The sequence below is a fragment of the Dreissena polymorpha genome, chromosome 12 (assembly GCF_020536995.1).
Source record: "Dreissena polymorpha isolate Duluth1 chromosome 12, UMN_Dpol_1.0, whole genome shotgun sequence".
Taxonomy (NCBI): Eukaryota; Metazoa; Mollusca; class Bivalvia; order Myida; family Dreissenidae; genus Dreissena; species Dreissena polymorpha.
This window is the reverse complement of record NC_068366.1, coordinates 2,636,792-2,649,658: the sequence shown is the minus strand read 5'-3', so window position 1 is coordinate 2,649,658 and position 12,867 is coordinate 2,636,792. Positions and strand designations below refer to the sequence as shown.

The 12,867-nt window shown below is 34.5% G+C and overlaps 1 protein-coding gene across 6 annotated transcripts in view; it reads left to right on the top strand.

The window, feature by feature from the left end:
• Positions 1–500: 500 nt before the first annotated feature.
• Positions 501–12,867, top strand: part of LOC127854043 (centrosomal protein of 85 kDa-like) — a 59,489-nt gene continuing 47,122 nt past the window's right edge. For all 6 annotated transcript variants that reach the window (XM_052388980.1, XM_052388978.1, XM_052388977.1 and 3 more), the window contains exons 1-2: positions 501–641; positions 12,337–12,438. In XM_052388980.1, the coding sequence (XP_052244940.1) occupies positions 12,393–12,438 (46 nt within the window). In that variant the 5' untranslated portion in view covers positions 501–641; positions 12,337–12,392. The remainder of the gene's footprint in view (positions 642–12,336; positions 12,439–12,867) is intronic.

The following is a 12,867-nucleotide window of genomic DNA, read 5'->3' as shown; positions in this document are numbered from 1 at the left end:
TACACGAGGTCCTGAAATCAGTCCGTATACACGAGGTCCTGAAAACAGTCCGTTTACACGCCAGGTCCGTTAACAATCAGTTCACACGTACGTTAATTTGAAAATAATACAAACGTGTGTATTCCTCGCCTACAAAATCTTTGTATAATTGTTATACTTTTAGAAATTTTAATATGTTAATTATCATTCATGTATTTGTTTTTTATAATTTTAAAATGTACATTAAAGTCGCGCAATATGGCTTTTACACCCAGCATTTGGTTGCGCCTAAAACGGTGCTATTTAAGTTATTTTTATCATGTGCGTGGTCCCTTCGTGGTCCAATTTACTTGTGGAAACAACTTCAGGCGCTATCAATCCCTCGCCATTATCAAATAAGCTTTGCCCATAAAATAGGTAGCACCTTTTGTCATATAAGATGCCATGCGCAAAAATACTGAAGTGATCAAGCTGTGCATGGTAAGTGCAATGTAGCCGTGCTGTACTCGGTACAGTGCGGTGTGGTTTCCTAACGGAAGTTATTGTTTTTGCTTGTTTATTCTTGAAAGCTAGAAATTAGTAGTACACAGTAAACCCGTAGATTTATATCACTTAAAGAAATATTTAGTATATATTCACACATATAAATACAGAATAAACAGGTAAGACATAGTTGTTCAGACATTGATTCGAATGGCGTCATTTTTACACACGAGACCAAAATTTGGTTCAGTTTTCGGATACGAATTTCGGATCTATTTTTTGACTAATAGCATGAATGATTACATGGAAAAGCTGTGAGGCTGAAATAGGGAATTAAATGTCTTTTTCATGGCTTGCTTTAAATTGCACGAACTAATTCCATTTTTCACAGCGTTTCCGTAATGGGCGTCCGGGCGTAAATTACGCCTAAAATCGGCAGTCGTACAACCGTTTTTCAAATGGTGGAACTCCCATGGATGTCCGATAATCCAATTTTAAACTGTTTTCTTATACACAGGACATACAAATCATAACAGTTAATCTGGTCATTCACTCTGTTAATCGCGCTCTGCTCTTAATCGCCATAAATGCAGCATGGGGTAGAAGATTATCCACTGATAAGAGATATAAGAGTATCGAATAATAAAGTCATATTACATTGCCATGTATGCTGACACAGATGCACCCACAAGAAATTCTCGGGTAACTTTCCGTTTGCCAAACTGTGCTGTTCAGCGTCCAATCAGTAATGAGAATGCGTATAAGGGCAGGGTAAACTGGCGATCATTATTTTTGATTGAGATCAGTTTTTAAGATTAGCGTTGATCGCAGATTGATTTACAAAGAATCACAGTGTTGAAATTTACGTACCAATAATATCCAAAGGTAATTAAACAGTACATGAAAGATGGTGGCGGGTATCATCATCACACCTTTTTACCATAAACAATTTCTTAAACAATAATTGTTTTTATTAGAAGATAAATGCAAATGGTGAGCAATTAATTACTTATGGCGAGTAAGTTGTGAAAACAACACCCGTTACAAATTGTATGAGGTAACTATTTAATTTAAGTAAAATGGGATTTCAATAGATGCAGAATACTGCATTTGAAGGCAGACAGTATGTGTTTAACATACCTAAACATACCTAAAATTCCAAAAGCACTTACAGTATCAATGGTGTTGGTCTGACATCAATGGTCTTTGATGTGAATGCCAAATTTCTACTGATTTTAATCTGTAAGTCTGTACGCATCATCACATGGCCATTTTAAACAGAACATGAACAGAACAGAACCAGGGGTCTCACTAGGATTTTAAAGTAGGAGTCCAAAAGAAAAAAATAGTCTCATTTGATTGAATATTGTACAGGTTTTTAAATTTTCCGCAAAAAATCCATGTTCATGAAGAATGAATACAAAAAAATACATAATATAATTATTGGTTTCATTATTAAAACCCCAAATACAAAAATGTACATTAGGAATCCCTCTCATTATATTCTCTCTATTGTTACTTAAATAAAAAATCATGTTGAAAAAACAACAACAAAATAAACAACTCTGTGAATGAAAGTGCTTAATTTATTTACATACACAGACATACATTTATTTTTTTTCTAAACAAAACATAATTTTAGGTCGCCGTGGTGTAATGGATATGGTGTCCGCCTAGCGACCAGGAGGTCACGAGTTCGATCCCCACCGTGGGAGTGTTCTTTAGATTTCCCCCAAAGACACCAAGTACTGGTTCTAGGCCCAGGAAACGGACTCGAGAGCGTTTATATAAGCCTAAGGCTTTCGATGCAATCGAGCTAAAATAAATAGGTTTAAACTAAACTAAAACATAATTACTTTGCAAACATATTTCCTTTTGAAACAATAATAAAACCAGTTATATACACAAGTCTTTACAGTACAGGCAACGTGTACTTTGGCAAAAACGTGTGTCCGCGGTGTTCAATTTTCCCGATGGGTGACATTTCGCGGGGGCGGACACGCTACTGACCGCGGTGTTCGGCGAACACCCAAAATTGCCGCGATTGCATGCTATAGGGAACACCCGTGATCACCGCGATGCTGCGCAGCCACCGTAAACACCTGTCTGCGAGGGTCATTCACGCATTTTAAATGTACATATACATGTACAAAATAAAATCATATACTTCATGTACATGTATATAGTATGTGCACATTTATGCCTACTTAAACTCGGGCAGTACATGTACGTTAAGTTGGAAACTAAAATTAAGCGTTTAGATGATCAATACGATTAACTTTTATGGTGTTAATCAATGCAATTGCCCTTTTTGTTTTTACAAAATTGGGTTTCATTTCTCCCGATTTCCAGAAAATGACTTGTACATGTTGCATGAAATCTAAATATAGCGTGATTTTTATTTTATTCAGATGAAATGTCAATTCCAAATCATTCGCCAGCTACCATGGTACTTGAGAAGAAATTCACTACGAAACTTTAAATCGAAATTAAAAGATCAGAATGTTGTCTGCGCTACGAAGATTTTGTGTAAAAAATAAATACACCCACGCCAATTTTCGCACGCTTTTTATGGTTCAGAACAAAGAAAATGAAAATATCATGGGCATAAATACATGTATTTATTTGTGGCTACAATTTGTAACAGAACATGAACTCTACACAACGCGCGCACTCGGCGTCGGGTGATTTACGAATGTTGGAATACACCTGTTCTGATTGGGCGCTTATTTCATCAAATCTTTAAATAGAAACATATGCCGAAATTCATTTGGTAGTTTAGAGATATGGCGAACGTTTGTGATTTTTGCATTTCTATCACACTTTTATTGTCAACATTGACCAGAATTTGCATGAAATTGGAAATCTCGGGATTATCGGGTAATGGACAGAGACGGGAATTTTTGCATGTATGCGGTAATTCGATTGTGATTGTTTGTAATTGTTGTTAATTTTTTAGACACCAAATGACACCTATAACATTCAAACGCACGGTTGATTCTTTCTGCAAATTGGTACCGACCTACATTTATGTTCAATTATTTTATTTCTAGCGAACACGATGATCACCACGGTAGATATTATGGGTACGCGGTGATTCGCGGTGTCCATCTTATGGAAAACGGCCCCCGCGAATATTTGATCTGAACACCCATCGCGGGGGTCGTTTGGTAAGCGAACATAAATGAACACCGTGACGAGTGGCGTTTGTCGAAGTACTCGTTGCCTGTACTGTACCAATCACATCAATTAAACTTATGCCTCTAAAAACTGCAAGCTGTCTGCAGACATCAAAGGTCTTTGATCTGAATGCCAGGTTGCGGCCAGTTTCTAGGAAGTTAAAACTATAAATAGTTGTTATTCAGAACTCTCCAGTCTGGGTTTTTCCGATATTTGAGCACGTGCGGTAGGTACAAACAAAAGCTGACTAGTATATTTTAAAAGAGAGTGAATCAATAATTTCTCTTATCGCTGAATAGTAAACATCACTTTTCTGCTCAAACGTTCGTTATAGTTGATAAATACTATGATTTAATCATTTTTCTTTAGGTGAACTAATCTCGATCGTGTTTAATTTGTAAGAATACTATGTATACTATAATGCTGCATGTACATGTAAACAGCTTCGGTCACGTAACTGTGTAATTGCATATACTGTGCGAGGCCTGGGCATACAGTTTTAATGGAAGTTTGTCAGCAAAACTACAAGATATTGACCCCATCGTATATATATATTATACCTTTCAAATATATTTAAAATCATACAGACAAGTACCAAACAACAAAAACCTTACTTTCCTCAGTCCATTCTTAGAAATATAACTAATATATCGTTCCATATCAGTTGGATATTTATATGTATGTCTATTGATTTAGCTCAGTGCTTTCCACAGGATTTTTGTCAGGCGCCCTGGGGCTGATAGGGGTGGTTCGGGAGGGGTGTCCCCTCCCGACGTTGATTGTTCTGTGGTGCGTTATAACTCAAAGAAAAACAGTGTCAAAAGACGTCATTTGGTGCGCTATGACTCTTCAAGAAAATCCCCCAGTCATTTAAAAAAAAATTTTTTTTTTTGTTTGTTTTAAAACTTTCCCGCACAGATAGTAAAATCCCAACTCGAACAATTCCCCAATACATTCGTTTCAACCCGACTATTACTGTATACTTACTACTTTTCAATTTTCTATTTATTACCCAAAAATCCCGTTTATTCCGTTTGTATAAATCACTTTCTGGTAAATATTTCCGATAAAAGCTCTCAATTTTTTCTTTTACACAAACCTTGCCATTTTTCTATAGTATCAAATAAATTTTAAGTGACTATTTATAGATTTGATTAAAAATTGCCTATGAAAAAATGCATCAATCTCCTGACGTGTTGTGTGCTTGTTAAAACGCTCAATACACGCACAATGCACATGACGCAACGTTGTACATGCTGCATAATTTTCGCGCTCTTTTTAATTGAGAAAAAGATTTGACACAAAATAAATTTGCACTGCTAATTTGAAGCAAGAATATTTTAACAGTAACATTTACATACGGAAGTGTGTTTCGGATAAAAAACGCGTTAACATCCAGAGCTCCAGATCAGGGCAGTACAGTCGTAAATACGCCTTTTTCATGAAGATTTACGCATTTATTTTTATAAACTGGACGTACAATTACGACATTAATATCCATTTTACGCATTAACGAAAAAATCTGGCCGTACCGATACGTCTGCGTCAGCGCGGTGTGATTTGTTGGTCTCTAACCTAACAGCGCTTTTCGTTAATTTAAATTACCGAAAAGTTGTAGACTGGGTTCATATATTAACCGAAAGCGGCTCAAATCAACACTTTGTTGTCATATAATGACTACATACGGTGTCTTCTAACCATCCTGACATTAAATCTGTAAACCCAGAAAAAGACATTGTCGCCCCGATATTAAACGATTTGATTGCATCGGTGGCATAAACGTTAGAAAACACAATAGGAAACGGATGAGACAGTGAAATAAGTGTTCATTTTCTTAGCTTACTAGTTGGCTGTTTTTTCTTGTCAAGAAAAATGAAGAAATAGTATTAGTCATGAGTTTTAATGTGAAGTTGTATTAGCATCATAATTCAGAATGGAAAACCTAATACAGTAACTGTTTAAGAAGCTACATATATTTATTTTAATTGCTGCAAATGTTTCTGTAAAGTCAGTTATACACCCTTCAATATCCAAGAACACGTGTAGTACAGTACTACCTGTATTTTTGGATATGGTAGTACAGGTACTAATTGATTTTCAGCGTTACTCCTTTTCTTTCTGTCAGTGGCAGTACCGTTACTAATTTCACAAATCCTAATCTGGAGCTCTGAACATCGACTAACGGGAATGGGTTTCGGATTACAAATTTAATTATTCCCATTTGAGATTTCAACAAATATTAACATTTGCGTTATGAATTCAACGATAATTTGGTTAAACACTTTAGGAGTCGAATAAATGTTTTGACGGAATTATGCATGAAATTCACGTTGTCCACAAGGATTACGGCTGATTGCCATCATCAGTCTTCTAAGTATCGATTATCGGACGAAACATTTACAAGTGTGCGTAATTAATTCAACGAAAATTTGTTCAAGCGCATTACGTGTTGAATAAATGTCAGAAAAACGAGGTGAATCAGTTCTACAATGTATAAATGGACATGATGAAATATACATGTACTGGAATAAAATTGTTATGGCATAATTGTAACCAGGAGTTATTTGCCCAACTTAATCGCTATAAGTAATTAATTGTTTACCACTTGCAATTAATTTCTCGTATTAATTATGAGTCATAGGTAACACTTGTTTACAGTAAAAAGGTGTGATGATGACGCCCAAAACCGTCTTTAATGTACTGTACTGTACTAGATACCGGTTTAATATCATGTAAATGGTTTAACTTCTTGCTAATCAAGCTGCGATAAACTCTTACTTTGTGTCCGACGTCAATCAAAAATAATGGTCGATAGTTAACCCCGCCCTCACGAACATCGCAGTTTGACGACTGGAAAGTTACCTGATACATCCTTGTCAGCATTTAAATGACTGTGTAATGTGGCTAGAATAATCGATACACGCGTCTTATCAGTGGATTATCCATTACCCCATGTGGTGTTTATGGCGATTACTTGTGAAAGTAGGTACCGAGTGCTCTTTTAAAAGAGGGAATATTGATACACTGATAGGGAAACCTTGATTTTGTTTGACAATCTCCACTTTCTTTTACTGAAAAATAAACTGATTTGAAAATTATAAGCGCCCTGGGGACTCTGATTTTGAAATTCAAGCGCCCCGGCAAGGGATCGTTAAATGGCCTGTGGAAAGCCCTGTAGCTGTATTGTGATGCTTTTCTGTAATCTAATCAGAAAAGTAAAGACATTTATTTGCTTAAGACTATACCTTAAGATTAGAAGACACATCACTAAAGGGCTTTACCATACATTACTTTTATTTGCAATACCTATAAAGAATGCCGAAAAAAACAAGAACATCAATTATATTTTTCAGAAGAAATATTGCATATGTCAAGCCGTTTGTATAGGTCCCTTCATTGTAACCATACAGCTGACAAAGTCTGTTTTTCATGTCTTTTAAGGGTGTTAGCTACTGGACCCATTCGTATATAGGCGGCTGTACATCTGAACGGTGTATTTAGACTTTAATCTTGTATTTAACGGTTGACATACATGTATATCAGTGTTAGATTTGTTATGTGTAATTATTAATAATAATCGAAATAGTAATAACAACAAAATACTTTGATCTCGACATTTCCTAAAGGAAACACTACTGTCGTTTAAAATACTTATTATCCACTACTGAATGGGAAGCAAATCGGATATCAACGTAACTGGTCATTACTGTATTAATGACAATGTTTGTACCTTCCGGGCCCTCAGAAATCGGAAAAACCCACAGCGTGCGTGTTCAGAATTAAATCAATTTGTAACACATTAGCAAGTGGCCATTTAAAACAGCATTAATCAATATTAAATTACTGGAAGATTATGCACATACTGTCAGATACAACATTTATACCTGAGTTCCATACATGTAGAGGATGGGATTGATTGGATTTTAAACAGGTGTGAGGAAATAAATTGTGTTGGCTGGAATTTAAATAGGAGGTTGCTTTACAAGCACTGTTTGTTTATGGATTTACTTGAAAAACCCAGTTATGAAAAAAAGGTGTGTCCAGGGGACTCTCAATTGGTTTCTGATAAGCGTCATTTGTCAAATTTATGTGTACAAATATACTTAATTAAGCGTTTCCAAGAGTCCTGAGTACAAACTTTATTCACGTAAACTTTACAGTTTTTTATGTTATATATATATATATATATATAATACATATGGTAATTAATACAACAGGATTATGCAATGAAGTATGGGTCATTATAGTTATTACATCTGTTTAACAGGATGAACTTAAGTTATATACAATCTATACATGTGTGTATTCATGCTTATTTGGTACTTTGATTTATTTCGTATGGAAATAAATATGTAATAAAATTGTATTGTTGGAACAAAATATATTATAATGAAATTATAATGTTATCTTATAATATTCTAATCTTATATTAAAATATAAGAAAATTGAATATAATCTAATAATCTAATCTTGTATAAAAATATCTTATAATCAAATAAATACATTACATGTAGTATAATGTATTCTATCAATGACTTGTCTGGTGTCTTGTATAAAATGACCAGTGTTTTAAATCTATCAATGCTACATTGCGAATTTTAAAAGCTTTAGATATATATTTACTCGACATAAACAATTCAGATTTGTTGTTTGTATTAAACAGTTCAACTTAAACATACTAGGTCTATTTCTATAATAACTTTTTATATAAATTGGTCTTAAATGAGCATATGCTATACATTTAAACATCAAATGAAATTTGTCCTCGATCTCATTGGTAGGGCAGATTTTACAAATACGTAAATGTCTATCCAATTGTTCCTATCTACCAGTATGTATTCTCAAGTTATGGGATTATATACGTAATTTCATAAGTACAACTCTGAGATCTCTCGACACAATGAGATCTAGATAAGATTTAAATCCATGTGACAGGTTAAGTGTTTTATGCAAAGTTAAAACTCCACTATCTGTAACATTTTCTTGCCATTGTTGCAAATATTCATCAATTAGCTTTTTCCGAAATGTACAAATGAACTGGTTGGCATTTATAAGTATGTCACTACACCAAATATAATAAAATCTGTATCGTGTAAGAAGGTTCTTAACTAAACCAATTTGTTTTATTACTACTAACATCAAACATAGCATCTTCTACAACTGACTTGGTAATAATTTTAGCACTATCTTTTAACTTTAACAAATAAAAAGGCACCAATCAATACTTCTATGCCAGAAATAACCAATAAAAAGGCACCAATCAATACTTCTAAGTTCTATGCCAGAAATAACCAATAAAAAGGCACCAATCAATACTTCTATGCCAGAAATAACCAATAAAAAGGCACCAATCAATACTTCGATGCCAGAAATAACCAATAAAAAGGCACCAATCAATACTTCTATGCCAGAAATAACCAATAAAAAGGCACCAATCAATACTTCTATGCCAGAAATAACCAATAAAAAGGCACCAATCAATACTTCTATGCCAGCAATATGCACATGATGCTCATAGAGCAGTTATGAATAAACTTGATGGAAGATACATGTACATGTGAAAAATATTAGATATCCTACTGCATCTTGGGATTGTAAGCAGGTATAGAAATTTCAAAAGTTAACTAGTGTCCTGGAATATAAGGAGGTTGCTTTACAGCTACATGTATTGTTTGTTAATGTATTGACTTGAAAAATAAAGGCACAATGAGTTGCTCCTAGCTCTTTGAACAAACCAACGCTAGGTAACCGAGGGGGAGAAGGGGGTCAGACAGAAACTGACTATGCCTTGATACATATATGGGTAGATAAGGCCATTTACATAGAAGATCACTGGTTTGTTGATGGCCTTTTCAATCACGAATTGATCCAAATGCTGAAAAAACACAACAAACAGTTCACTGTTCATCCATCAATTGGCTTTATCACCCTAGAATAGCCTCCATCATCACAAAATGACAGCCTCCGCTAAGAAAATTTGTAGCAAGTTAAGTCAAGAAATAAACCAAATATGCATACAAATAACCAATTGCAGTCTCATCATGATGTGCAGGGGCTGCTTAAAAATTTTCGCAACAATTTTCATTTTGATATCATTGATTTTGTTAAAAGCATCAATAATTCACCATTCATGATGTACATGTATGCAACACAACAACACATTGTTGTGTAATAGCATTGTAGACAAATTTAAAACACAATTTTATATTCATTTGAGTGATCATAGAACATGTAAAACTGGTTACAAAACAAATTAACGCTTTCAGTGCGGGACCGGATTTTAAAGGCCTTTGCAAACAGTTTGGATCCAGATGAGACGCCACAAAACGTGGCGTCTCATCAGGATCCAAACTGTTTGCTGTTCTGATAGTATTCTCTGAAAAAAATCGAAGAAAATGCTAATTTTAGAAATTCTGCTGACGACATTTTAGCAGACGACAAATTTCCCAGCATGCAAAGGGTTAAAATGTCAAACAACTGTCTGTAAACATAATTCGAGGGCTGAACGGAAAACTGCAGTATCTTCTTCTTTATTTAATATGAGTTACAACAGTTTTCCGTTCACCCCGAATTGACAATGTTCATTAAGGAATTTTTGTTATATTTTATTTAGACTCCAAATTGAAGATGCATATATTTGTATACAGACTTAAAGGCTAGATGGATTTCTGTTGTCAAATATTTTTACTTATTGTTTGGTGTCATGATCTTGACCAAACTTAACCCTAATGTTCAAGTACCTGTAAGATTTTTGCTTCTTTGATGCCAAGCCTTGGGGTGAGATTTTGAATAGTGAAGTAAATTTAGAGTGTCACAGAAAGAGAGCTTTAGGCTAAGTATTTATATTTTGCTATTACAAAGATGAAATGACCGATCTGACCCCAACAATTATTTAGTATCAAAAGCTGAAGCTAATTAGTGTCTTATCAGATTTGAAACACAATGTCCAACTCTGTAATGTATTCTCTTTGACTGTTGTTGAGTCTTTACAGATAAACTCAATGACTATTATAAGAAGCCACTTTGAGGTACCTGGGTTATAGTCAATATTTGATAAGCCCTGGTCATTGCCTGTAACACAACAATATGTATTGACTTAAGTCAGGATTTCCGCACAAGGATTATTGTAAACAATGGTTTAAAACTAATAGGAGAAGGTATTGTAGTAAGAGTGTAAAATAGTTAAGTACATTCAGTATTGTAATTATTTAAAATGGTTGTTTTCTGCCAAGTTGTGTGTTGTAAGAATTAAGTGTAATTATCAGGTATTTTTAACATAGTGTATGACAAACTCTAGTCTAAATACATGCATATGAATAGTGTGACATTGAGGACTATATATTTAAATGAAATAAAGGTGAAATTTCACTTTATTTGTGTTAAGTGTTTTTAGTATTTGTACATGTATTCTTCTTACTTATTAATTTACTACCAACCAAATGTTAACTGTGTAACGTGATGATGGGATCCTTACTTGAAAAACTGAGTTTGTGGGTAATTTTTAACATACGAATTAAGCAAACAAAAACACATTTGACTTACACATTTATTTGTTTTGAGCATGTTAGATTTATCCTGATTATTTTGTTAATTTAAGTGATTTCTTTGATTTTTATGCCCCCCACCACTTTAGTGGGGGACATATTGTTTTTGCCCTGTCTGTTGGTTGGTTTGTGTGTTTGTTTGCTCCAACTTTAACATTTTGCCATTTATGAACATAGCAACTTCATATTTGGCATGCATGTGTATCTTATGGAGCTGCACATTTTGAGTGGTAAAAGATCGAGGTCAACCTTCAAGGTCAAAGGTCAAATATATAGCTTCAAAGCGGCGCAGAAGGGGACATAGTGTTTCTGACAAACACATCTTGTTTAATATTAAGACAAAATAATATTAATAATTTTAATAATACTGAAATGGATTTGTGTTTGGACTTTGATTTCAATCCTTTTTATTCCTTGATGAATCAGCTACACGTTTTATACAGATTTCTTCTTATGGCCCCATTAGGGTGACATATGGTTGTCTGACTGTCTGTCAGTCAGTCCGTCAGGCGTTCAGTTTCCAGAGTTCCAGATCAAGTTCGAGTTCCATTCCGTCAATTGATTTTTCCCAAAGTTATTGGCCTTGGAATTTTCTTTACAATAACAGTTGCATGGATTTTTTTCCTTAACGCTTGCAGATATCTACCTCATTTTTGGTGTGTGAGTCTACCTACATGACCTACAGATCAAGTTTGAGTTTCTTTCTGGTCCATTGATTTCTCTAAATCAACAATTTCCCAGATTTTTTTGTGAAACACTTTTAGATATTTTCTGGATTTTTGGTTTGAGTCTAACAGCATGACTTTTAGATCAAGGCGGGGTTTTGTTTTAAAATGAGGAGTCATCTGTGCCCTATGGACACATCATGTTTTAGTTAAAATGCTTGAAATTAAATCCAGCAGTCAGAAGGGTCAATCATTGCGGGTCTTCTTTTTATATTAATTTAAATAGATGTTCATAGACAATTTGAACTTGTGGCTGAGAGACACCCATAACATTCATGTAAGTGGCTAGCATATAATATTGGTTTCAACTTTCAACACTATACATGAATTGCATTCAAACCTTTATTACACGCATACAACTTTTTACAGTCCCCTACACCTTTAGGAATTCCAGACATTTCACATGATGTTGTCTCTGTTCGCAGATAAAGATGTAATCAGCCCAGGCAAGGTGTGGATGTGACATCATCGCCACTACAGGATGTCGTGGCGGGGCTCCAATAGCCATCTGGACGCTAATGTGCCAGGTAAGAAACCAATTGAGTAGCCTCCCTTGTTTGCCAGTTGAGAAACCCATAGAGTAGCCTCTCTTGTTTGCCAGATGAGGAACTCATAGAGTAGCCTCCCTTGTTTGCCAGGTGAGAAACCTATAGAGTCACCTCCCATAATACAATTGCCATAAGGCTTTTGCCTGGCCATTTTTGTAAAAATATAATTTTGGGATTGGAAATTTCTCGTGTAAAAAGTCCTCTAATTGAATATATTTCTTTATAATAAATCAAATTAGAAGGAAAAAATCATATAAATTATACATGTAGGTATATACTTTGTCACACCTGTAGATGGAATTCAAATAAAATTGAGATATAATAATCATTAGACCTTTATTTGAATTTTTTTTAGTTGGATTTTTGTTTCAAATTGGGATGATTATTTTTTACCATTTTACTTTGGGA